The sequence below is a fragment of the Salvelinus fontinalis genome, unplaced genomic scaffold (genome assembly GCF_029448725.1).
Source record: "Salvelinus fontinalis isolate EN_2023a unplaced genomic scaffold, ASM2944872v1 scaffold_0033, whole genome shotgun sequence".
Classification (NCBI taxonomy): domain Eukaryota; kingdom Metazoa; phylum Chordata; class Actinopteri; order Salmoniformes; family Salmonidae; genus Salvelinus; species Salvelinus fontinalis.
Genome location: NW_026600242.1, coordinates 228,315 through 255,366, shown reverse-complemented (window position 1 = coordinate 255,366; position 27,052 = coordinate 228,315). Strand labels below are relative to the sequence as shown.

Sequence of the window (27,052 nt, the reverse complement as noted above, 5' to 3'; positions counted from 1 at the left end):
ATCACTAATACTGAAACAGAAATACCAAGTAACATTGCTCTTCCTGTCTGTGAGTCCACCACTGATTAGATTAGAGTAGAGTAGGTTGTAAGTGATCCTTCCTCTATCTCTGTCAATCTCAGCGGTTCGTAGCGTCTCTTTCGCCGGCTCTGTACAGAGAGGCGGGACTTCCTGGATGGGCGATGACATGAAGGCCCCTCTGAGAGGCCTAGGGCTGTCCTCTCTGTGCCTGCTGGAAAAAAGAGGTACGATATACCTGTATATATTTACATTTTAATCATTTAGCAGACGCTCTTATCCAGAGTGACTTAAGTGCATACATGTTCATACTGGTTCCCCGTGGGAATCGAACCCACAACCCTGCCGTTGCAAGCACCATGCTATATACAGTCTATGTGATATACAATACATACAGTACATTTATTCATGTACATTTACACTGTTAGAGAAATGCTGTTTGTGTATGTCTAACTGCTCCTGTCCACAGCTCTGGTCAGTGCAGTCAGTGTGGCAGTGGAGGCCATTTTGGCTCAGTTCAGCTCCTCACGGACCCTGGTGCAGAAGGTCAGTTTCCACTGTCTCTGCGTTTAACACCATGTTTAACACGGTCTCTTCAGTAACATGGTGTACACACCACATTATGTGAGATGGAAAATGGGCTTGACTTTATATTCATTATGTCTGTACTTTAATGATGTATTTCTGAGGGCATGCCTGTTTGTTTCTACTGTTCGCTGTTGTCTGATGCTGGCAGCAAACCCAGCTTCTCCTCTGTGGATCAATCAAGTTCATTTCAATAGGGCCAATCATCTTCCTCCGATTTCACATTTTGGTTTTAGATCAGAGAAGGTAATCCAATCAGTACAAACCTCCACCCCCGCGTTTATAATACCTAGCTACCGCTCCTAACGACGTACTGTCAACTGTTGCTATGACAGGGTTTCCACACCGACAGGCAAAGTGAAAAACAGACAGACATAAGATCAACCAGCTCAAACTCCCAAAAGACTTCATTGCCTTATAGGATTTCTGTATCCGTGTCTCTGAAATTAGACGTAGGCCTGTAGCACCGGTGGTTGCATTCAGCTCATTGGAACTTAATAACTTGTGACACTTGATGGCTCAAACAGCCTGTTAGTGGCTCTATATCTATATATGAATCCTCCATATATGAATCATCCATTGAATAACAGGACATATCTGTCTGTCTCTTTCTGTCTCTCCCTCTTCCTCTCCCCTAGTCTGCCTCCATTAACAAGGTGCTAGGTTGTCTTCAGATATCCCTAGTCTGCCTCCATTAACACGGTGCTAGGTTGTCTTCAGATATCCCTAGTCTGCCTCCATTAACAAGGTGCTAGGTTGTCTTCAGATATCCCTAGTCTGCCTCCATTAACACGGTGCTAGGTTGTCTTCAGATATCCCTAGTCTGCCTCCATTAACAAGGTGCTAGGTTGTCTTCCTCTCCCCTAGTCTGCCTCCATTAACAAGGTGCTAGGTTGTCTTCAGATATCCCTAGTCTGCCTCCATTAACACGGTGCTAGGTTGTCTTCAGATATCCCTAGTCTGCCTCCATTAACAAGGTGCTAGGTTGTCTTCCTCTCCCGTAGTCTGCCTCCATTAACAAGGTGCTAGGTTGTCTTCAGATATCCCTAGTCTGCCTCCATTAACAAGGTGCTAGGTTGTCTTCAGATATCCCTAGTCTGCCTCCATTAACAAGGTGCTAGGTTGTCTTCAGATATCCCTAGTCTGCCTCCATTAACACGGTGCTAGGTTGTCTTCAGATATCCCTAGTCTGCCTCCATTAACAAGGTGCTAGGTTGTCTTCAGATATCCCTAGTCTGCCTCCATTAACAAGGTGCTAGGTTGTCTTCCTCTCCCCTAGTCTGCCTCCATTAACACGGTGCTAGGTTGTCTTCAGATATCCCTAGTCTGCCTCCATTAACAAGGTGCTAGGTTGTCTTCAGATATCCCTAGTCTGCCTCCATTAACAAGGTGCTAGGTTGTCTTCAGATATCCCTAGTCTGCCTCCATTAACAAGGTGCTAGGTTGTCTTCCTCTCCCCTAGTCTGCCTCCATTAACAAGGTGCTAGGTTGTCTTCAGATATCCCTAGTCTGCCTCCATTAACAAGGTGCTAGGTTGTCTTCAGATATCCCTAGTCTGCCTCCATTAACACGGTGCTAGGTTGTCTTCCTCTCCCCTAGTCTGCCTCCATTAACAAGGTGCTAGGTTGTCTTCAGATATCCCTAGTCTGCCTCCATTAACAAGGTGCTAGGTTGTCTTCAGATATCCCTAGTCTGCCTCCATTAACACGGTGCTAGGTTGTCTTCAGATATCCCTAGTCTGCCTCCATTAACAAGGTGCTAGGTTGTCTTCAGATATCCCTAGTCTGCCTCCATTAACACGGTGTCAGGTTGTCTTCAGATATCCCTAGTCTGCCTCCATTAACACGGTGTCAGGTTGTCTTCAGATATCCCTAGTCTGCCTCCATTAACAAGGTGCTAGGTTGTCTTCAGATATCCCTAGTCTGCCTCCATTAACAAGGTGCTAGGTTGTCTTCAGATATCCCTAGTCTGCCTCCATTAACAAGGTGCTAGGTTGTCTTCAGATATCCCTAGTCTGCCTCCATTAACAAGGTGCTAGGTTGTCTTCAGATATCCCTAGTCTGCCTCCATTAACAAGGTGCTAGGTTGTCTTCAGATATCCCTAGTCTGCCTCCATTAACAAGGTGCTAGGTTGTCTTCAGATATCCCTAGTCTGCCTCCATTAACAAGGTGCTAGGTTGTCTTCCTCTCCCCTAGTCTGCCTCCATTAACACGGTGCTAGGTTGTCTTCAGATATCCCTAGTCTGCCTCCATTAACAAGGTGCTAGGTTGTCTTCAGATATCCCTAGTTTGCCTCCATTAACAAGGTGCTAGGTTGTCTTCAGATATCCCTAGTCTGCCTCCATTAACAAGGTGCTAGGTTGTCTTCAGATATCCCTAGTCTGCCTCCATTAACACGGTGCTAGGTTGTCTTCAGATATCCCTAGTCTGCCTCCATTAACAAGGTGCTAGGTTGTCTTCAGATATCCCTAGTCTGCCTCCATTAACAAGGTGCTAGGTTGTCTTCCTCTCCCCTAGTCTGCCTCCATTAACACGGTGCTAGGTTGTCTTCAGATATCCCTAGTCTGCCTCCATTAAAAAGGTGCTAGGTTGTCTTCAGATATCCCTAGTCTGCCTCCATTAACAAGGTGCTAGGTTGTCTTCAGATATCCCTAGTCTGCCTCCATTAACACGGTGCTAGGTTGTCTTCCTCTCCCCTAGTCTGCCTCCATTAACAAGGTGCTAGGTTGTCTTCAGATATCCCTAGTCTGCCTCCATTAACAAGGTGCTAGGTTGTCTTCAGATATCCCTAGTCTGCCTCCATTAACACGGTGCTAGGTTGTCTTCAGATATCCCTAGTCTGCCTCCATTAACAAGGTGCTAGGTTGTCTTCAGATATCCCTAGTCTGCCTCCAATAACAAGGTGCTAGGTTGTCTTCAGATATCCCTAGTCTGCCTCCATTAACAAGGTGCTAGGTTGTCTTCAGATATCCCTAGTCTGCCTCCATTAACACGGTGCTAGGTTGTCTTCAGATATCCCTAGTCTGCCTCCATTAACACGGTGCTAGGTTGTCTTCAGATATCCCTAGTCTGCCTCCATTAACAAGGTGCTAGGTTGTCTTCAGATATCCCTAGTCTGCCTCCATTAACAAGGTGCTAGGTTGTCTTCAGATATCCCTAGTCTGCCTCCATTAACAAGGTGCTAGGTTGTCTTCAGATATCCCTAGTCTGCCTCCATTAACAAGGTGCTAGGTTGTCTTCAGATATCCCTAGTCTGCCTCCATTAACACGGTGCTAGGTTGTCTTCAGATATCCCTAGTCTGCCTCCATTAACAAGGTGCTAGGTTGTCTTCAGATATCCCTAGTCTGCCTCCATTAACAAGGTGCTAGGTTGTCTTCCTCTCCCCTAGTCTGCCTCCATTAACACGGTGCTAGGTTGTCTTCAGATATCCCTAGTCTGCCTCCATTAACAAGGTGCTAGGTTGTCTTCAGATATCCCTAGTCTGCCTCCATTAACAAGGTGCTAGGTTGTCTTCAGATATCCCTAGTCTGCCTCCATTAACACGGTGCTAGGTTGTCTTCAGATATCCCTAGTCTGCCTCCATTAACACGGTGCTAGGTTGTCTTCCTCTCCCCTAGTCTGCCTCCATTAACACGGTGCTAGGTTGTCTACAGATATCCCTAGTCTGCCTCCATTAACAAGGTGCTAGGTTGTCTTCAGATATCCCTAGTCTGCCTCCATTAACAAGGTGCTAGGTTGTCTTCAGATATCCCTAGTCTGCCTCCATTAACAAGGTGCTAGGTTGTCTTCAGATATCCCTAGTCTGCCTCCATTAACACGGTGCTAGGTTGTCTTCAGATATCCCTAGTCTGCCTCCATTAACAAGGTGCTAGGTTGTCTTCAGATATCCCTAGTCTGCCTCCATTAACAAGGTGCTAGGTTGTCTTCCTCTCCCCTAGTCTGCCTCCATTAACACGGTGCTAGGTTGTCTTCAGATATCCCTAGTCTGCCTCCATTAACAAGGTGCTAGGTTGTCTTCAGATATCCCTAGTCTGCCTCCATTAACAAGGTGCTAGGTTGTCTTCAGATATCCCTAGTCTGCCTCCATTAACACGGTGCTAGGTTGTCTTCCTCTCCCCTAGTCTGCCTCCATTAACAAGGTGCTAGGTTGTCTTCAGATATCCCTAGTCTGCCTCCATTAACAAGGTGCTAGGTTGTCTTCAGATATCCCTAGTCTGCCTCCATTAACACGGTGCTAGGTTGTCTTCAGATATCCCTAGTCTGCCTCCATTAACAAGGTGCTAGGTTGTCTTCAGATATCCCTAGTCTGCCTCCAATAACAAGGTGCTAGGTTGTCTTCAGATATCCCTAGTCTGCCTCCATTAACAAGGTGCTAGGTTGTCTTCCTCTCCCCTAGTCTGCCTCCATTAACACGGTGCTAGGTTGTCTTCAGATATCCCTAGTCTGCCTCCATTAACACGGTGCTAGGTTGTCTTCAGATATCCCTAGTCTGCCTCCATTAACAAGGTGCTAGGTTGTCTTCAGATATCCCTAGTCTGCCTCCATTAACAAGGTGCTAGGTTGTCTTCAGATATCCCTAGTCTGCCTCCATTAACAAGGTGCTAGGTTGTCTTCAGATATCCCTAGTCTGCCTCCATTAACAAGGTGCTAGGTTGTCTTCAGATATCCCTAGTCTGCCTCCATTAACAAGGTGCTAGGTTGTCTTCAGATATCCCTAGTCTGCCTCCATTAACAAGGTGCTAGGTTGTCTTCAGATATCCCTAGTCTGCCTCCATTAACAAGGTGCTAGGTTGTCTTCCTCTCCCCTAGTCTGCCTCCATTAACACGGTGCTAGGTTGTCTTCAGATATCCCTAGTCTGCCTCCATTAACAAGGTGCTAGGTTGTCTTCAGATATCCCTAGTCTGCCTCCATTAACAAGGTGCTAGGTTGTCTTCAGATATCCCTAGTCTGCCTCCATTAACACGGTGCTAGGTTGTCTTCAGATATCCCTAGTCTGCCTCCATTAACACGGTGCTAGGTTGTCTTCCTCTCCCCTAGTCTGCCTCCATTAACACGGTGCTAGGTTGTCTTCAGATATCCCTAGTCTGCCTCCATTAACAAGGTGCTAGGTTGTCTTCCTCTCCCGTAGTCTGCCTCCATTAACAAGGTGCTAGGTTGTCTTCAGATATCCCTAGTCTGCCTCCATTAACAAGGTGCTAGGTTGTCTTCAGATATCCCTAGTCTGCCTCCATTAACAAGGTGCTAGGTTGTCTTCAGATATCCCTAGTCTGCCTCCATTAACACGGTGCTAGGTTGTCTTCAGATATCCCTAGTCTGCCTCCATTAACAAGGTGCTAGGTTGTCTTCAGATATCCCTAGTCTGCCTCCATTAACAAGGTGCTAGGTTGTCTTCCTCTCCCCTAGTCTGCCTCCATTAACACGGTGCTAGGTTGTCTTCAGATATCCCTAGTCTGCCTCCATTAACAAGGTGCTAGGTTGTCTTCAGATATCCCTAGTCTGCCTCCATTAACAAGGTGCTAGGTTGTCTTCAGATATCCCTAGTCTGCCTCCATTAACAAGGTGCTAGGTTGTCTTCCTCTCCCCTAGTCTGCCTCCATTAACAAGGTGCTAGGTTGTCTTCAGATATCCCTAGTCTGCCTCCATTAACAAGGTGCTAGGTTGTCTTCAGATATCCCTAGTCTGCCTCCATTAACACGGTGCTAGGTTGTCTTCCTCTCCCCTAGTCTGCCTCCATTAACAAGGTGCTAGGTTGTCTTCAGATATCCCTAGTCTGCCTCCATTAACAAGGTGCTAGGTTGTCTTCAGATATCCCTAGTCTGCCTCCATTAACACGGTGCTAGGTTGTCTTCAGATATCCCTAGTCTGCCTCCATTAACAAGGTGCTAGGTTGTCTTCAGATATCCCTAGTCTGCCTCCATTAACACGGTGCTCAGGTTGTCTTCAGATATCCCTAGTCTGCCTCCATTAACACGGTGCTAGGTTGTCTTCAGATATCCCTAGTCTGCCTCCATTAACAAGGTGCTAGGTTGTCTTCAGATATCCCTAGTCTGCCTCCATTAACAAGGTGCTAGGTTGTCTTCAGATATCCCTAGTCTGCCTCCATTAACAAGGTGCTAGGTTGTCTTCAGATATCCCTAGTCTGCCTCCATTAACAAGGTGCTAGGTTGTCTTCAGATATCCCTAGTCTGCCTCCATTAACAAGGTGCTAGGTTGTCTTCAGATATCCCTAGTCTGCCTCCATTAACAAGGTGCTAGGTTGTCTTCAGATATCCCTAGTCTGCCTCCATTAACAAGGTGCTAGGTTGTCTTCCTCTCCCCTAGTCTGCCTCCATTAACACGGTGCTAGGTTGTCTTCAGATATCCCTAGTCTGCCTCCATTAACAAGGTGCTAGGTTGTCTTCAGATATCCCTAGTCTGCCTCCATTAACAAGGTGCTAGGTTGTCTTCAGATATCCCTAGTCTGCCTCCATTAACAAGGTGCTAGGTTGTCTTCAGATATCCCTAGTCTGCCTCCATTAACACGGTGCTAGGTTGTCTTCAGATATCCCTAGTCTGCCTCCATTAACAAGGTGCTAGGTTGTCTTCAGATATCCCTAGTCTGCCTCCATTAACAAGGTGCTAGGTTGTCTTCCTCTCCCCTAGTCTGCCTCCATTAACACGGTGCTAGGTTGTCTTCAGATATCCCTAGTCTGCCTCCATTAACAAGGTGCTAGGTTGTCTTCAGATATCCCTAGTCTGCCTCCATTAACAAGGTGCTAGGTTGTCTTCAGATATCCCTAGTCTGCCTCCATTAACACGGTGCTAGGTTGTCTTCCTCTCCCCTAGTCTGCCTCCATTAACAAGGTGCTAGGTTGTCTTCAGATATCCCTAGTCTGCCTCCATTAACAAGGTGCTAGGTTGTCTTCAGATATCCCTAGTCTGCCTCCATTAACACGGTGCTAGGTTGTCTTCAGATATCCCTAGTCTGCCTCCATTAACAAGGTGCTAGGTTGTCTTCAGATATCCCTAGTCTGCCTCCATTAACAAGGTGCTAGGTTGTCTTCAGATATCCCTAGTCTGCCTCCATTAACAAGGTGCTAGGTTGTCTTCAGATATCCCTAGTCTGCCTCCATTAACACGGTGCTAGGTTGTCTTCAGATATCCCTAGTCTGCCTCCATTAACACGGTGCTAGGTTGTCTTCAGATATCCCTAGTCTGCCTCCATTAACAAGGTGCTAGGTTGTCTTCAGATATCCCTAGTCTGCCTCCATTAACAAGGTGCTAGGTTGTCTTCAGATATCCCTAGTCTGCCTCCATTAACAAGGTGCTAGGTTGTCTTCAGATATCCCTAGTCTGCCTCCATTAACAAGGTGCTAGGTTGTCTTCAGATATCCCTAGTCTGCCTCCATTAACAAGGTGCTAGGTTGTCTTCAGATATCCCTAGTCTGCCTCCATTAACAAGGTGCTAGGTTGTCTTCAGATATCCCTAGTCTGCCTCCATTAACAAGGTGCTAGGTTGTCTTCCTCTCCCCTAGTCTGCCTCCATTAACACGGTGCTAGGTTGTCTTCAGATATCCCTAGTCTGCCTCCATTAACAAGGTGCTAGGTTGTCTTCAGATATCCCTAGTCTGCCTCCATTAACAAGGTGCTAGGTTGTCTTCAGATATCCCTAGTCTGCCTCCATTAACACGGTGCTAGGTTGTCTTCAGATATCCCTAGTCTGCCTCCATTAACACGGTGCTAGGTTGTCTTCCTCTCCCCTAGTCTGCCTCCATTAACACGGTGCTAGGTTGTCTTCAGATATCCCTAGTCTGCCTCCATTAACAAGGTGCTAGGTTGTCTTCAGATATCCCTAGTCTGCCTCCATTAACAAGGTGCTAGGTTGTCTTCAGATATCCCTAGTCTGCCTCCATTAACAAGGTGCTAGGTTGTCTTCAGATATCCCTAGTCTGCCTCCATTAACAAGGTGCTAGGTTGTCTTCAGATATCCCTAGTCTGCCTCCATTAACAAGGTGCTAGGTTGTCTTCAGATATCCCTAGTCTGCCTCCATTAACAAGGTGCTAGGTTGTCTTCAGATATCCCTAGTCTGCCTCCATTAACAAGGTGCTAGGTTGTCTTCAGATATCCCTAGTCTGCCTCCATTAACACGGTGCTAGGTTGTCTTCAGATATCCCTAGTCTGCCTCCATTAACAAGGTGCTAGGTTGTCTTCAGATATCCCTAGTCTGCCTCCATTAACAAGGTGCTAGGTTGTCTTCCTCTCCCCTAGTCTGCCTCCATTAACACGGTGCTAGGTTGTCTTCAGATATCCCTAGTCTGCCTCCATTAACAAGGTGCTAGGTTGTCTTCAGATATCCCTAGTCTGCCTCCATTAACAAGGTGCTAGGTTGTCTTCAGATATCCCTAGTCTGCCTCCATTAACACGGTGCTAGGTTGTCTTCCTCTCCCCTAGTCTGCCTCCATTAACAAGGTGCTAGGTTGTCTTCAGATATCCCTAGTCTGCCTCCATTAACAAGGTGCTAGGTTGTCTTCAGATATCCCTAGTCTGCCTCCATTAACACGGTGCTAGGTTGTCTTCAGATATCCCTAGTCTGCCTCCATTAACAAGGTGCTAGGTTGTCTTCAGATATCCCTAGTCTGCCTCCATTAACAAGGTGCTAGGTTGTCTTCAGATATCCCTAGTCTGCCTCCATTAACAAGGTGCTAGGTTGTCTTCCTCTCCCCTAGTCTGCCTCCATTAACACGGTGCTAGGTTGTCTTCAGATATCCCTAGTCTGCCTCCATTAACACGGTGCTAGGTTGTCTTCAGATATCCCTAGTCTGCCTCCATTAACAAGGTGCTAGGTTGTCTTCAGATATCCCTAGTCTGCCTCCATTAACAAGGTGCTAGGTTGTCTTCAGATATCCCTAGTCTGCCTCCATTAACAAGGTGCTAGGTTGTCTTCAGATATCCCTAGTCTGCCTCCATTAACAAGGTGCTAGGTTGTCTTCAGATATCCCTAGTCTGCCTCCATTAACAAGGTGCTAGGTTGTCTTCAGATATCCCTAGTCTGCCTCCATTAACAAGGTGCTAGGTTGTCTTCAGATATCCCTAGTCTGCCTCCATTAACAAGGTGCTAGGTTGTCTTCCTCTCCCCTAGTCTGCCTCCATTAACACGGTGCTAGGTTGTCTTCAGATATCCCTAGTCTGCCTCCATTAACAAGGTGCTAGGTTGTCTTCAGATATCCCTAGTCTGCCTCCATTAACAAGGTGCTAGGTTGTCTTCAGATATCCCTAGTCTGCCTCCATTAACACGGTGCTAGGTTGTCTTCAGATATCCCTAGTCTGCCTCCATTAACACGGTGCTAGGTTGTCTTCCTCTCCCCTAGTCTGCCTCCATTAACACGGTGCTAGGTTGTCTTCAGATATCCCTAGTCTGCCTCCATTAACAAGGTGCTAGGTTGTCTTCAGATATCCCTAGTCTGCCTCCATTAACAAGGTGCTAGGTTGTCTTCAGATATCCCTAGTCTGCCTCCATTAACAAGGTGCTAGGTTGTCTTCCTCTCCCCTAGTCTGCCTCCATTAACACGGTGCTAGGTTGTCTTCAGATATCCCTAGTCTGCCTCCATTAACACGGTGCTAGGTTGTCTTCAGATATCCCTAGTCTGCCTCCATTACCAAGGTGCTAGTTTGTCTTCCTCTCCCCTAGTCTGCCTCCATTAACACGGTGCTAGGTTGTCTTCAGATATCCCTAGTCTGCCTCCATTAACACGGTGCTATGTTGTCTTCCTCTCCCCTAGTCTGCCTCCATTAACAAGGTGCTAGGTTGTCTTCAGATATCCCTAGTCTGCCTCCATTAACACGGTGCTAGGTTGTCTTCAGATATCCCTAGTCTGCCTCCATTAACAAGGTGCTAGGTTGTCTTCCTCTCCCCTAGTCTGCCTCCATTAACAAGGTGCTAGGTTGTCTTCAGATATCCCTAGTCTGCCTCCATTAACAAGGTGCTAGGTTGTCTTCAGATATCCCTAGTCTGCCTCCATTAACAAGGTGCTAGGTTGTCTTCAGATATCCCTAGTCTGCCTCCATTAACACGGTGCTAGGTTGTCTTCAGATATCCCTAGTCTGCCTCCATTAACACGGTGCTAGGTTGTCTTCAGATATCCCTAGTCTGCCTCCATTAACAAGGTGCTAGGTTGTCTTCAGATATCCCTAGTCTGCCTCCATTAACACGGTGCTAGGTTGTCTTCAGATATCCCTAGTCTGCCTCCATTAACAAGGTGCTAGGTTGTCTTCAGATATCCCTAGTCTGCCTCCATTAACAAGGTGCTAGGTTGTCTTCAGATATCCCTAGTCTGCCTCCATTAACACGGTGCTAGGTTGTCTTCCTCTCCCCTAGTCTGCCTCCATTAACAAGGTGCTAGGTTGTCTTCAGATATCCCTAGTCTGCCTCCATTAACAAGGTGCTAGGTTGTCTTCAGATATCCCTAGTCTGCCTCCATTAACAAGGTGCTAGGTTGTCTTCAGATATCCCTAGTCTGCCTCCATTAACAAGGTGCTAGGTTGTCTTCAGATATCCCTAGTCTGCCTCCATTAACAAGGTGCTAGGTTGTCTTCCTCTCCCCTAGTCTGCCTCCATTAACAAGGTGCTAGGTTGTCTTCAGATATCCCTAGTCTGCCTCCATTAACACGGTGCTAGGTTGTCTTCAGATATCCCTAGTCTGCCTCCATTAACAAGGTGCTAGGTTGTCTTCAGATATCCCTAGTCTGCCTCCATTAACAAGGTGCTAGGTTGTCTTCAGATATCCCTAGTCTGCCTCCATTAACAAGGTGCTAGGTTGTCTTCAGATATCCCTAGTCTGCCTCCATTAACAAGGTGCTAGGTTGTCTACCTCTCCCCTAGTCTGCCTCCATTAACACGGTGTCAGGTTGTCTTCAGATATCCCTAGTCTGCCTCCATTAACAAGGTGCTAGGTTGTCTTCAGATATCCCTAGTCTGCCTCCATTAACACGGTGCTAGGTTGTCTTCAGATATCCCTAGTCTGCCTCCATTAACAAGGTGCTAGGTTGTCTTCAGATATCCCTAGTCTGCCTCCATTAACAAGGTGCTAGGTTGTCTTCAGATATCCCTAGTCTGCCTCCATTAACAAGGTGCTAGGTTGTCTTCAGATATCCCTAGTCTGCCTCCATTAACAAGGTGCTAGGTTGTCTTCAGATATCCCTAGTCTGCCTCCATTAACACGGTGCTAGGTTGTCTTCAGATATCCCTAGTCTGCCTCCATTAACACGGTGCTAGGTTGTCTTCCTCTCCCCTAGTCTGCCTCCATTAACACGGTGCTAGGTTGTCTTCAGATATCCCTAGTCTGCCTCCATTAACAAGGTGCTAGGTTGTCTTCAGATATCCCTAGTCTGCCTCCATTAACAAGGTGCTAGGTTGTCTTCAGATATCCCTAGTCTGCCTCCATTAACAAGGTGCTAGGTTGTCTTCAGATATCCCTAGTCTGCCTCCATTAACACGGTGCTAGGTTGTCTTCCTCTCCCCTAGTCTGCCTCCATTAACACGGTGCTAGGTTGTCTTCAGATATCCCTAGTCTGCCTCCATTAACACGGTGCTAGGTTGTCTTCAGATATCCCTAGTCTGCCTCCATTAACAAGGTGCTAGGTTGTCTTCCTCTCCCCTAGTCTGCCTCCATTAACAAGGTGCTAGGTTGTCTTCAGATATCCCTAGTCTGCCTCCATTAACAAGGTGCTAGGTTGTCTTCAGATATCCCTAGTCTGCCTCCATTAACACGGTGCTAGGTTGTCTTCAGATATCCCTAGTCTGCCTCCATTAACAAGGTGCTAGGTTGTCTTCAGATATCCCTAGTCTGCCTCCATTAACAAGGTGCTAGGTTGTCTTCAGATATCCCTAGTCTGCCTCCATTAACAAGGTGCTAGGTTGTCTTCCTCTCCCCTAGTCTGCCTCCATTAACACGGTGCTAGGTTGTCTTCAGATATCCCTAGTCTGCCTCCATTAACAAGGTGCTAGGTTGTCTTCAGATATCCCTAGTCTGCCTCCATTAACACGGTGCTAGGTTGTCTTCAGATATCCCTAGTCTGCCTCCATTAACAAGGTGCTAGGTTGTCTTCAGATATCCCTAGTCTGCCTCCATTAACACGGTGCTAGGTTGTCTTCAGATATCCCTAGTCTGCCTCCATTAACAAGGTGCTAGGTTGTCTTCAGATATCCCTAGTCTGCCTCCATTAACAAGGTGCTAGGTTGTCTTCAGATATCCCTAGTCTGCCTCCATTAACAAGGTGCTAGGTTGTCTTCAGATATCCCTAGTCTGCCTCCATTAACACGGTGCTAGGTTGTCTTCAGATATCCCTAGTCTGCCTCCATTAACAAGGTGCTAGGTTGTCTTCAGATATCCCTAGTCTGCCTCCATTAACAAGGTGCTAGGTTGTCTTCAGATATCCCTAGTCTGCCTCCATTAACAAGGTGCTAGGTTGTCTTCAGATATCCCTAGTCTGCCTCCATTAACACGGTGCTAGGTTGTCTTCAGATATCCCTAGTCTGCCTCCATTAACACGGTGCTAGGTTGTCTTCAGATATCCCTAGTCTGCCTCCATTAACAAGGTGCTAGGTTGTCTTCAGATATCCCTAGTCTGCCTCCATTAACACGGTGCTAGGTTGTCTTCCTCTCCCCTAGTCTGCCTCCATTAACACGGTGCTAGGTTGTCTTCCTCTCCCCTAGTCTGCCTCCATTAACAAGGTGCTAGGTTGTCTTCAGATATCCCTAGTCTGCCTCCATTAACAAGGTGCTAGGTTGTCTTCAGATATCCCTAGTCTGCCTCCATTAACAAGGTGCTAGGTTGTCTTCAGATATCCCTAGTCTGCCTCCATTAACACGGTGCTAGGTTGTCTTCAGATATCCCTAGTCTGCCTCCATTAACAAGGTGCTAGGTTGTCTTCAGATATCCCTAGTCTGCCTCCATTAACAAGGTGCTAGGTTGTCTTCAGATATCCCTAGTCTGCCTCCATTAACAAGGTGCTAGGTTGTCTTCAGATATCCCTAGTCTGCCTCCATTAACACGGTGCTAGGTTGTCTTCAGATATCCCTAGTCTGCCTCCATTAACAAGGTGCTAGGTTGTCTTCAGATATCCCTAGTCTGCCTCCATTAACAAGGTGCTAGGTTGTCTTCAGATATCCCTAGTCTGCCTCCATTAACAAGGTGCTAGGTTGTCTTCAGATATCCCTAGTCTGCCTCCATTAACACGGTGCTAGGTTGTCTTCAGATATCCCTAGTCTGCCTCCATTAACAAGGTGCTAGGTTGTCTTCAGATATCCCTAGTCTGCCTCCATTAACAAGGTGCTAGGTTGTCTTCAGATATCCCTAGTCTGCCTCCATTAACAAGGTGTCAGGTTGTCTTCAGATATCCCTAGTCTGCCTCCATTAACAAGGTGTCAGGTTGTCTTCAGATATCCCTAGTCTGCCTCCATTAACAAGGTGCTAGGTTGTCTTCCTCTCCCCTAGTCTGCCTCCATTAACACGGTGCTAGGTTGTCTTCAGATATCCCTAGTCTGCCTCCATTACCAAGGTGCTAGGTTGTCTTCCTCTCCCCTAGTCTGCCTCCATTAACACGGTGCTAGGTTGTCTTCAGATATCCCTAGTCTGCCTCCATTAACACGGTGCTAGGTTGTCTTCCTCTCCCCTAGTCTGCCTCCATTAACAAGGTGCTAGGTTGTCTTCAGATATCCCTAGTCTGCCTCCATTAACACGGTGCTAGGTTGTCTTCAGATATCCCTAGTCTGCCTCCATTAACAAGGTGCTAGGTTGTCTTCCTCTCCCCTAGTCTGCCTCCATTAACAAGGTGCTAGGTTGTCTTCAGATATCCCTAGTCTGCCTCCATTAACAAGGTGCTAGGTTGTCTTCAGATATCCCTAGTCTGCCTCCATTAACAAGGTGCTAGGTTGTCTTCAGATATCCCTAGTCTGCCTCCATTAACACGGTGCTAGGTTGTCTTCAGATATCCCTAGTCTGCCTCCATTAACACGGTGCTAGGTTGTCTTCAGATATCCCTAGTCTGCCTCCATTAACAAGGTGCTAGGTTGTCTTCAGATATCCCTAGTCTGCCTCCATTAACACGGTGCTAGGTTGTCTTCAGATATCCCTAGTCTGCCTCCATTAACAAGGTGCTAGGTTGTCTTCAGATATCCCTAGTCTGCCTCCATTAACAAGGTGCTAGGTTGTCTTCAGATATCCCTAGTCTGCCTCCATTAACACGGTGCTAGGTTGTCTTCCTCTCCCTAGTCTGCCTCCATTAACAAGGTGCTAGGTTGTCTTCAGATATCCCTAGTCTGCCTCCATTAACAAGGTGCTAGGTTGTCTTCAGATATCCCTAGTCTGCCTCCATTAACACGGTGCTAGGTTGTCTTCAGATATCCCTAGTCTGCCTCCATTAACAAGGTGCTAGGTTGTCTTCAGATATCCCTAGTCTGCCTCCATTAACAAGGTGCTAGGTTGTCTTCAGATATCCCTAGTCTGCCTCCATTAACAAGGTGCTAGGTTGTCTTCCTCTCCCCTAGTCTGCCTCCATTAACAAGGTGCTAGGTTGTCTTCAGATATCCCTAGTCTGCCTCCATTAACACGGTGCTAGGTTGTCTTCAGATATCCCTAGTCTGCCTCCATTAACAAGGTGCTAGGTTGTCTTCAGATATCCCTAGTCTGCCTCCATTAACAAGGTGCTAGGTTGTCTTCAGATATCCCTAGTCTGCCTCCATTAACAAGGTGCTAGGTTGTCTTCAGATATCCCTAGTCTGCCTCCATTAACAAGGTGCTAGGTTGTCTTCCTCTCCCTAGTCTGCCTCCATTAACACGGTGCTCAGGTTGTCTTCAGATATCCCTAGTCTGCCTCCATTAACAAGGTGCTAGGTTGTCTTCAGATATCCCTAGTCTGCCTCCATTAACACGGTGCTAGGTTGTCTTCAGATATCCCTAGTCTGCCTCCATTAACAAGGTGCTAGGTTGTCTTCAGATATCCCTAGTCTGCCTCCATTAACAAGGTGCTAGGTTGTCTTCAGATATCCCTAGTCTGCCTCCATTAACAAGGTGTCAGGTTGTCTTCAGATATCCCTAGTCTGCCTCCATTAACAAGGTGCTAGGTTGTCTTCAGATATCCCTAGTCTGCCTCCATTAACACGGTGCTAGGTTGTCTTCAGATATCCCTAGTCTGCCTCCATTAACAAGGTGCTAGGTTGTCTTCAGATATCCCTAGTCTGCCTCCATTAACAAGGTGCTAGGTTGTCTTCAGATATCCCTAGTCTGCCTCCATTAACAAGGTGCTAGGTTGTCTTCAGATATCCCTAGTCTGCCTCCATTAACACGGTGCTAGGTTGTCTTCCTCTCCCCTAGTCTGCCTCCATTAACACGGTGCTAGGTTGTCTTCAGATATCCCTAGTCTGCCTCCATTAACACGGTGCTAGGTTGTCTTCAGATATCCCTAGTCTGCCTCCATTAACAAGGTGCTAGGTTGTCTTCCTCTCCCCTAGTCTGCCTCCATTAACAAGGTGCTAGGTTGTCTTCAGATATCCCTAGTCTGCCTCCATTAACAAGGTGCTAGGTTGTCTTCAGATATCCCTAGTCTGCCTCCATTAACACGGTGCTAGGTTGTCTTCAGATATCCCTAGTCTGCCTCCATTAACAAGGTGCTAGGTTGTCTTCAGATATCCCTAGTCTGCCTCCATTAACAAGGTGCTAGGTTGTCTTCAGATATCCCTAGTCTGCCTCCATTAACAAGGTGCTAGGTTGTCTTCCTCTCCCCTAGTCTGCCTCCATTAACACGGTGCTAGGTTGTCTTCAGATATCCCTAGTCTGCCTCCATTAACAAGGTGCTAGGTTGTCTTCAGATATCCCTAGTCTGCCTCCATTAACACGGTGCTAGGTTGTCTTCAGATATCCCTAGTCTGCCTCCATTAACAAGGTGCTAGGTTGTCTTCAGATATCCCTAGTCTGCCTCCATTAACACGGTGCTAGGTTGTCTTCAGATATCCCTAGTCTGCCTCCATTAACAAGGTGCTAGGTTGTCTTCAGATATCCCTAGTCTGCCTCCATTAACAAGGTGCTAGGTTGTCTTCAGATATCCCTAGTCTGCCTCCATTAACAAGGTGCTAGGTTGTCTTCAGATATCCCTAGTCTGCCTCCATTAACACGGTGCTAGGTTGTCTTCAGATATCCCTAGTCTGCCTCCATTAACAAGGTGCTAGGTTGTCTTCAGATATCCCTAGTCTGCCTCCATTAACAAGGTGCTAGGTTGTCTTCAGATATCCCTAGTCTGCCTCCATTAACAAGGTGCTAGGTTGTCTTCAGATATCCCTAGTCTGCCTCCATTAACACGGTGCTCAGGTTGTCTTCAGATATCCCTAGTCTGCCTCCATTAACACGGTGCTAGGTTGTCTTCAGATATCCCTAGTCTGCCTCCATTAACAAGGTGCTAGGTTGTCTTCAGATATCCCTAGTCTGCCTCCATTAACACGGTGCTAGGTTGTCTTCCTCTCCCCTAGTCTGCCTCCATTAACAAGGTGCTAGGTTGTCTTCAGATATCCCTAGTCTGCCTCCATTAACAAGGTGCTAGGTTGTCTTCAGATATCCCTAGTCTGCCTCCATTAACAATGTGCTAGGTTGTCTTCAGATATCCCTAGTCTGCCTCCATTAACACGGTGCTAGGTTGTCTTCAGATATCCCTAGTCTGCCTCCATTAACAAGGTGCTAGGTTGTCTTCAGATATCCCTAGTCTGCCTCCATTAACAAGGTGCTAGGTTGTCTTCAGATATCCCTAGTCTGCCTCCATTAACAAGGTGCTAGGTTGTCTTCAGATATCCCTAGTCTGCCTCCATTAACACGGTGCTAGGTTGTCTTCAGATATCCCTAGTCTGCCTCCATTAACAAGGTGCTAGGTTGTCTTCAGATATCCCTAGTCTGCCTCCATTAACAAGGTGCTAGGTTGTCTTCAGATATCCCTAGTCTGCCTCCATTAACAAGGTGCTAGGTTGTCTTCAGATATCCCTAGTCTGCCTCCATTAACACGGTGCTAGGTTGTCTTCAGATATCCCTAGTCTGCCTCCATTAACAAGGTGCTAGGCTGTCTTCAGATATCCCTAGTCTGCCTCCATTAACAAGGTGCTAGGTTGTCTTCAGATATCCCTAGTCTGCCTCCATTAACAAGGTGTCAGGTTGTCTTCAGATATCCCTAGTCTGCCTCCATTAACAAGGTGTCAGGTTGTCTTCAGATATCCCTAGTCTGCCTCCATTAACAAGGTGCTAGGTTGTCTTCCTCTCCCCTAGTCTGCCTCCATTAACACGGTGCTAGGTTGTCTTCAGATATCCCTAGTCTGCCTCCATTAACACGGTGCTAGGTTGTCTTCCTCTCCCCTAGTCTGCCTCCATTAACACAGTGCTAGGTTGTCTTCAGATATCCCTAGTCTGCCTCCATTAACAAGGTGCTAGGTTGTCTTCAGATATCCCAAGTCTGCCTCCATTAACACGGTGCTAGGTTGTCTTCAGATATCCCAAGTCTGCCTCCATTAACACGGTGCTAGGTTGTCTTCAGATATCCCTAGTCTGCCTCCATTAACACGGTGCTAGGTTGTCTTCAGATATCCCTAGTCTGCCTCCATTAACACGGTGCTAGGTTGTCTTCCTCTCCCCTAGTCTGCCTCCATTAACACGGTGCTAGGTTGTCTTCAGATATCCCTAGTCTGCCTCCATTAACAAGGTGCTAGGTTGTCTTCAGATATCCCTAGTCTGCCTCCATTAACAAGGTGCTAGGTTGTCTTCAGATATCCCTAGTCTGCCTCCATTAACACGGTGCTAGGTTGTCTTCAGATATCCCTAGTCTGCCTCCATTAACAAGGTGCTAGGTTGTCTTCAGATATCCCTAGTCTGCCTCCATTAACAAGGTGCTAGGTTGTCTTCAGATATCCCTAGTCTGCCTCCAATAACAAGGTGCTAGGTTGTCTTCAGATATCCCTAGTCTGCCTCCATTAACAAGGTGCTAGGTTGTCTTCAGATATCCCTAGTCTGCCTCCAATAACAAGGTACTAGGTTGTCTTCAGATATCCCTAGTCTGCCTCCATTAACACGGTGCTAGGTTGTCTTCAGATATCCCTAGTCTGCCTCCATTAACAAGGTGCTAGGTTGTCTTCCTCTCCCCTAGTCTGCCTCCATTAACACGGTGCTAGGTTGTCTTCAGATATCCCTAGTCTGCCTCCATTAACAAGGTGCTAGGTTGTCTTTAGATATCCCTAGTCTGCCTCCATTAACACGGTGCTAGGTTGTCTTCAGATATCCCTAGTCTGCCTCCATTAACAAGGTGCTAGGTTGTCTTCAGATATCCCTAGTCTGCCTCCATTAACACGGTGCTAGGTTGTCTTCCTCTCCCCTAGTCTGCCTCCATTAACACGGTGCTAGGTTGTCTTCCTCTCCCCTAGTCTGCCTCCATTAACAAGGTGCTAGGTTGTCTTCAGATATCCCTAGTCTGCCTCCATTAACACGGTGTCAAGTTGTCTTCAGATATCCCTAGTCTGCCTCCATAAACACGGTGCTAGGTTGTCTTCCTCTCCCCTAGTCTGCCTCCATTAACACGGTGCTAGGTTGTCTTCAGATATCCCTAGTCTGCCTCCATTAACACGGTGCTAGGTTGTCTTCAGATATCCCTAGTCTGCCTCCATTAACACGGTGCTAGGTTGTCTTCAGATATCCCTAGTCTGCCTCCATTAACAAGGTGCTAGGTTGTCTTCAGATATCCCTAGTCTGCCTCCATTAACAAGGTGCTAGGTTGTCTTCAGATATCCCTAGTCTGCCTCCATTAACAAGGTGCTAGGTTGTCTTCCTCTCCCCTAGTCTGCCTCCATTAACACGGTGCTAGGTTGTCTTCAGATATCCCTAGTCTGCCTCCATTAACAAGGTGCTAGGTTGTCTTCAGATATCCCTAGTCTGCCTCCATTAACAAGGTGCTAGGTTGTCTTCAGATATCCCTAGTCTGCCTCCATTAACAAGGTGCTAGGTTGTCTTCAGATATCCCTAGTCTGCCTCCATTAACAAGGTGCTAGGTTGTCTTCAGATATCCCAAGTCTGCCTCCATTAACAAGGTGCTAGGTTGTCTTCAGATATCCCAAGTCTGCCTCCATTAACACGGTGCTAGGTTGTCTTCAGATATCCCTAGTCTGCCTCCATTAACACGGTGCTAGGTTGTCTTCAGATATCCCAAGTCTGCCTCCATTAACACGGTGCTAGGTTGTCTTCAGATATCCCTAGTCTGCCTCCATTAACACGGTGCTAGGTTGTCTTCCTCTCCCCTAGTCTGCCTCCATTAACACGGTGCTAGGTTGTCTTCCTCTCCCCTAGTCTGCCTCCATTAACACGGTGCTAGGTTGTCTTCAGATATCCCTAGTCTGCTTCCATTAACAAGGTGCTAGGTTGTCTTCCTCTCCCCTAGTCTGCCTCCATTAACACGGTGCTAGGTTGTCTTCAGATATCCCTAGTCTGCCTCCATTAAGAAGGTGCTAGGTTGTCTTCAGATATCCCTAGTCTGCCTCCATTAACAAGGTGCTAGGTTGTCTTCAGATATCCCTAGTCTGCCTCCATTAACAAGGTGCTAGGTTGTCTTCAGATATCCCTAGTCTGCCTCCATTAACACGGTGCTAGGTTGTCTTCAGATATCCCTAGTCTGCCTCCATTAACAAGGTGCTAGGTTGTCTTCAGATATCCCTAGTCTGCCTCCAATAACAAGGTGCTAGGTTGTCTTCAGATATCCCTAGTCTGCCTCCATTAACAAGGTGCTAGGTTGTCTTCAGATATCCCTAGTCTGCCTCCATTAACAAGGTGCTAGGTTGTCTTCAGATATCCCTAGTCTGCCTCCATTAACATGGTGCTAGGTTGTCTTCAGATATCCCTAGTCTGCCTCCATTAACAAGGTGCTAGGTTGTCTTCAGATATCCCTAGTCTGCCTCCCTTAACACGGTGCTAGGTTGTCTTCAGATATCCCTAGTCTGCCTCCATTAACACGGTGCTAGGTTGTCTTCAGATATCCCTAGTCTGCCTCCATTAACAAGGTGCTAGGTTGTCTTCAGATATCCCTAGTCTGCCTCCATTAACACGGTGCTAGGTTGTCTTCAGATATCCCTAGTCTGCCTCCATTAACAAGGTGCTAGGTTGTCTTCAGATATCCCTAGTCTGCCTCCATTAACACGGTGTCGGGTTGTCTTCAGATATCCCTAGTCTGCCTCCATTAACACGGTGCTAGGTTGTCTTCAGATATCCCTAGTCTGCCTCCATTAACAAGGTGCTAGGTTGTCTTCAGATATCCCTAGTCTGCCTCCATTAACAAGGTGCTAGGTTGTCTTCAGATATCCCTAGTCTGCCTCCATTAACAAGGTGCTAGGTTGTCTTCCTCTCCCCTAGTCTGCCTCCATTAACATGGTGCTAGGTTGTCTTCAGATATCCCTAGTCTGCCTCCATTAACAAGGTGCTAGGTTGTCTTCAGATATCCCTAGTCTGCCTCCATTAACAAGGTGCTAGGTTGTCTTCAGATATCCCTAGTCTGCCTCCATTAACATGGTGCTAGGTTGTCTTCAGATATCCCTAGTCTGCCTCCATTAACAAGGTGCTAGGTTGTCTTCAGATATCCCTAGTCTGCCTCCATTAACAAGGTGCTAGGTTGTCTTCAGATATCCCTAGTCTGCCTCCAATAACAAGGTGCTAGGTTGTCTTCAGATATCCCTAGTCTGCCTCCATTAACAAGGTGCTAGGTTGTCTTCAGATATCCCAAGTCTGCCTCCATTAACACGGTGCTAGGTTGTCTTCAGATATCCCTAGTCTGCCTCCATTAACAAGGTGCTAGGTTGTCTTCAGATATCCCTAGTCTGCCTCCATTAACAAGGTGCTAGGTTGTCTTCAGATATCCCAAGTCTGCCTCCATTAACACGGTGCTAGGTTGTCTTCAGATATCCCAAGTCTGCCTCCATTAACACGGTGCTAGGTTGTCTTCAGATATCCCTAGTCTGCCTCCATTAACACGGTGCTAGGTTGTCTTCAGATATCCCTAGTCTGCCTCCATTAACAAGGTGTCAGGTTGTCTTCAGATATCCCTAGTCTGCCTCCATTAACACGGTGCTAGGTTGTCTTCCTCTCCCCTAGTCTGCCTCCATTAACACGGTGCTAGGTTGTCTTCAGATATCCCTAGTCTGCCTCCATTAACAAGGTGTCAGGTTGTCTTCAGATATCCCTAGTCTGCCTCCATTAACACGGTGCTAGGTTGTGTTCCTCTCCCCTAGTCTGCCTCCATTAACACGGTGCTAGGTTGTCTTCAGATATCCCTAGTCTGCCTCCATTAACAAGGTGTCAGGTTGTCTTCAGATATCCCTAGTCTGCCTCCATTAACAAGGTGCTAGGTTGTCTTCCTCTCCCCTAGTCTGCCTCCATTAACACGGTGCTAGATTGTCTTCAGATATCCCTAGTCTGCCTCCATTAACACGGTGCTAGGTTGTCTTCAGATATCCCTAGTCTGCCTCCATTAACAAGGTGCTAGGTTGTCTTCAGATATCCCTAGTCTGCCTCCATTAACAAGGTGCTAGGTTGTCTTCAGATATCCCTAGTCTGCCTCCAATAACAAGGTGCTAGGTTGTCTTCAGATATCCCTAGTCTGCCTCCATTAACACGGTGCTAGGTTGTCTTCAGATATCCCTAGTCTGCCTCCATTAACAAGGTGCTAGGTTGTCTTCAGATATCCCTAGTCTGCCTCCATTAACAAGGTGTCAGGTTGTCTTCAGATATCCCTAGTCTGCCTCCATTAACAAGGTGCTAGGTTGTCTTCAGATATCCCTAGTCTGCCTCCATTAACAAGGTGCTAGGTTGTCTTCCTCTCCCCTAGTCTGCCTCCATTAACAAGGTGCTAGGTTGTCTTCAGATATCCCTAGTCTGCCTCCATTAACAAGGTGCTAGGTTGTCTTCAGATATCCCTAGTCTGCCTCCATTAACACGGTGCTAGGTTGTCTTCCTCTCCCCTAGTCTGCCTCCATTAACAAGGTGCTAGGTTGTCTTCAGATATCCCTAGTCTGCCTCCATTAACAAGGTGCTAGGTTGTCTTCAGATATCCCTAGTCTGCCTCCATTAACAATGTGCTAGGTTGTCTTCAGATATCCCTAGTCTGCCTCCATTAACACGGTGCTAGGTTGTCTTCAGATATCCCTAGTCTGCCTCCATTAACAAGGTGCTAGGTTGTCTTCAGATATCCCTAGTCTGCCTCCATTAACAAGGTGCTAGGTTGTCTTCAGATATCCCTAGTCTGCCTCCATTAACAAGGTGCTAGGTTGTCTTCAGATATCCCTAGTCTGCCTCCATTAACACGGTGCTAGGTTGTCTTCAGATATCCCTAGTCTGCCTCCATTAACAAGGTGCTAGGTTGTCTTCAGATATCCCTAGTCTGCCTCCATTAACAAGGTGCTAGGTTGTCTTCAGATATCCCTAGTCTGCCTCCATTAACAAGGTGCTAGGTTGTCTTCAGATATCCCTAGTCTGCCTCCATTAACACGGTGCTAGGTTGTCTTCAGATATCCCTAGTCTGCCTCCATTAACAAGGTGCTAGGCTGTCTTCAGATATCCCTAGTCTGCCTCCATTAACAAGGTGCTAGGTTGTCTTCAGATATCCCTAGTCTGCCTCCATTAACAAGGTGTCAGGTTGTCTTCAGATATCCCTAGTCTGCCTCCATTAACAAGGTGTCAGGTTGTCTTCAGATATCCCTAGTCTGCCTCCATTAACAAGGTGCTAGGTTGTCTTCCTCTCCCCTAGTCTGCCTCCATTAACACGGTGCTAGGTTGTCTTCAGATATCCCTAGTCTGCCTCCATTAACACGGTGCTAGGTTGTCTTCCTCTCCCCTAGTCTGCCTCCATTAACACAGTGCTAGGTTGTCTTCAGATATCCCTAGTCTGCCTCCATTAACAAGGTGCTAGGTTGTCTTCAGATATCCCAAGTCTGCCTCCATTAACACGGTGCTAGGTTGTCTTCAGATATCCCAAGTCTGCCTCCATTAACACGGTGCTAGGTTGTCTTCAGATATCCCTAGTCTGCCTCCATTAACACGGTGCTAGGTTGTCTTCAGATATCCCTAGTCTGCCTCCATTAACACGGTGCTAGGTTGTCTTCCTCTCCCCTAGTCTGCCTCCATTAACACGGTGCTAGGTTGTCTTCAGATATCCCTAGTCTGCCTCCATTAACAAGGTGCTAGGTTGTCTTCAGATATCCCTAGTCTGCCTCCATTAACAAGGTGCTAGGTTGTCTTCAGATATCCCTAGTCTGCCTCCATTAACACGGTGCTAGGTTGTCTTCAGATATCCCTAGTCTGCCTCCATTAACAAGGTGCTAGGTTGTCTTCAGATATCCCTAGTCTGCCTCCATTAACAAGGTGCTAGGTTGTCTTCAGATATCCCTAGTCTGCCTCCAATAACAAGGTGCTAGGTTGTCTTCAGATATCCCTAGTCTGCCTCCATTAACAAGGTGCTAGGTTGTCTTCAGATATCCCTAGTCTGCCTCCAATAACAAGGTACTAGGTTGTCTTCAGATATCCCTAGTCTGCCTCCATTAACACGGTGCTAGGTTGTCTTCAGATATCCCTAGTCTGCCTCCATTAACAAGGTGCTAGGTTGTCTTCCTCTCCCCTAGTCTGCCTCCATTAACACGGTGCTAGGTTGTCTTCAGATATCCCTAGTCTGCCTCCATTAACAAGGTGCTAGGTTGTCTTTAGATATCCCTAGTCTGCCTCCATTAACACGGTGCTAGGTTGTCTTCAGATATCCCTAGTCTGCCTCCATTAACAAGGTGCTAGGTTGTCTTCAGATATCCCTAGTCTGCCTCCATTAACACGGTGCTAGGTTGTCTTCCTCTCCCCTAGTCTGCCTCCATTAACACGGTGCTAGGTTGTCTTCCTCTCCCCTAGTCTGCCTCCATTAACAAGGTGCTAGGTTGTCTTCAGATATCCCTAGTCTGCCTCCATTAACACGGTGTCAAGTTGTCTTCAGATATCCCTAGTCTGCCTCCATAAACACGGTGCTAGGTTGTCTTCCTCTCCCCTAGTCTGCCTCCATTAACACGGTGCTAGGTTGTCTTCAGATATCCCTAGTCTGCCTCCATTAACACGGTGCTAGGTTGTCTTCAGATATCCCTAGTCTGCCTCCATTAACACGGTGCTAGGTTGTCTTCAGATATCCCTAGTCTGCCTCCATTAACAAGGTGCTAGGTTGTCTTCAGATATCCCTAGTCTGCCTCCATTAACAAGGTGCTAGGTTGTCTTCAGATATCCCTAGTCTGCCTCCATTAACAAGGTGCTAGGTTGTCTTCCTCTCCCCTAGTCTGCCTCCATTAACACGGTGCTAGGTTGTCTTCAGATATCCCTAGTCTGCCTCCATTAACAAGGTGCTAGGTTGTCTTCAGATATCCCTAGTCTGCCTCCATTAACAAGGTGCTAGGTTGTCTTCAGATATCCCTAGTCTGCCTCCATTAACAAGGTGCTAGGTTGTCTTCAGATATCCCTAGTCTGCCTCCATTAACAAGGTGCTAGGTTGTCTTCAGATATCCCAAGTCTGCCTCCATTAACAAGGTGCTAGGTTGTCTTCAGATATCCCAAGTCTGCCTCCATTAACACGGTGCTAGGTTGTCTTCAGATATCCCTAGTCTGCCTCCATTAACACGGTGCTAGGTTGTCTTCAGATATCCCAAGTCTGCCTCCATTAACACGGTGCTAGGTTGTCTTCAGATATCCCTAGTCTGCCTCCATTAACACGGTGCTAGGTTGTCTTCCTCTCCCCTAGTCTGCCTCCATTAACACGGTGCTAGGTTGTCTTCCTCTCCCCTAGTCTGCCTCCATTAACACGGTGCTAGGTTGTCTTCAGATATCCCTAGTCTGCTTCCATTAACAAGGTGCTAGGTTGTCTTCCTCTCCCCTAGTCTGCCTCCATTAACACGGTGCTAGGTTGTCTTCAGATATCCCTAGTCTGCCTCCATTAAGAAGGTGCTAGGTTGTCTTCAGATATCCCTAGTCTGCCTCCATTAACAAGGTGCTAGGTTGTCTTCAGATATCCCTAGTCTGCCTCCATTAACAAGGTGCTAGGTTGTCTTCAGATATCCCTAGTCTGCCTCCATTAACACGGTGCTAGGTTGTCTTCAGATATCCCTAGTCTGCCTCCATTAACAAGGTGCTAGGTTGTCTTCAGATATCCCTAGTCTGCCTCCAATAACAAGGTGCTAGGTTGTCTTCAGATATCCCTAGTCTGCCTCCATTAACAAGGTGCTAGGTTGTCTTCAGATATCCCTAGTCTGCCTCCATTAACAAGGTGCTAGGTTGTCTTCAGATATCCCTAGTCTGCCTCCATTAACATGGTGCTAGGTTGTCTTCAGATATCCCTAGTCTGCCTCCATTAACAAGGTGCTAGGTTGTCTTCAGATATCCCTAGTCTGCCTCCCTTAACACGGTGCTAGGTTGTCTTCAGATATCCCTAGTCTGCCTCCATTAACACGGTGCTAGGTTGTCTTCAGATATCCCTAGTCTGCCTCCATTAACAAGGTGCTAGGTTGTCTTCAGATATCCCTAGTCTGCCTCCATTAACACGGTGCTAGGTTGTCTTCAGATATCCCTAGTCTGCCTCCATTAACAAGGTGCTAGGTTGTCTTCAGATATCCCTAGTCTGCCTCCATTAACACGGTGTCGGGTTGTCTTCAGATATCCCTAGTCTGCCTCCATTAACACGGTGCTAGGTTGTCTTCAGATATCCCTAGTCTGCCTCCATTAACAAGGTGCTAGGTTGTCTTCAGATATCCCTAGTCTGCCTCCATTAACAAGGTGCTAGGTTGTCTTCAGATATCCCTAGTCTGCCTCCATTAACAAGGTGCTAGGTTGTCTTCCTCTCCCCTAGTCTGCCTCCATTAACATGGTGCTAGGTTGTCTTCAGATATCCCTAGTCTGCCTCCATTAACAAGGTGCTAGGTTGTCTTCAGATATCCCTAGTCTGCCTCCATTAACAAGGTGCTAGGTTGTCTTCAGATATCCCTAGTCTGCCTCCATTAACATGGTGCTAGGTTGTCTTCAGATATCCCTAGTCTGCCTCCATTAACAAGGTGCTAGGTTGTCTTCAGATATCCCTAGTCTGCCTCCATTAACAAGGTGCTAGGTTGTCTTCAGATATCCCTAGTCTGCCTCCAATAACAAGGTGCTAGGTTGTCTTCAGATATCCCTAGTCTGCCTCCATTAACAAGGTGCTAGGTTGTCTTCAGATATCCCAAGTCTGCCTCCATTAACACGGTGCTAGGTTGTCTTCAGATATCCCTAGTCTGCCTCCATTAACAAGGTGCTAGGTTGTCTTCAGATATCCCTAGTCTGCCTCCATTAACAAGGTGCTAGGTTGTCTTCAGATATCCCAAGTCTGCCTCCATTAACACGGTGCTAGGTTGTCTTCAGATAT

The 27,052-nt window shown here is 47.0% G+C and overlaps 1 protein-coding gene across 3 annotated transcripts in view; it reads left to right on the top strand.

Annotated features, from left to right (window-relative positions):
* Positions 1–27,052, top strand: part of LOC129842337 (uncharacterized) — an 84,797-nt gene that overhangs the window by 17,863 nt on the left and 39,882 nt on the right. For all 3 annotated transcript variants that reach the window (XM_055910855.1, XM_055910853.1, XM_055910856.1), the window contains 2 exons: positions 123–245; positions 488–564. In XM_055910855.1, the coding sequence (XP_055766830.1) occupies positions 123–245; positions 488–564 (200 nt within the window). The remainder of the gene's footprint in view (positions 1–122; positions 246–487; positions 565–27,052) is intronic.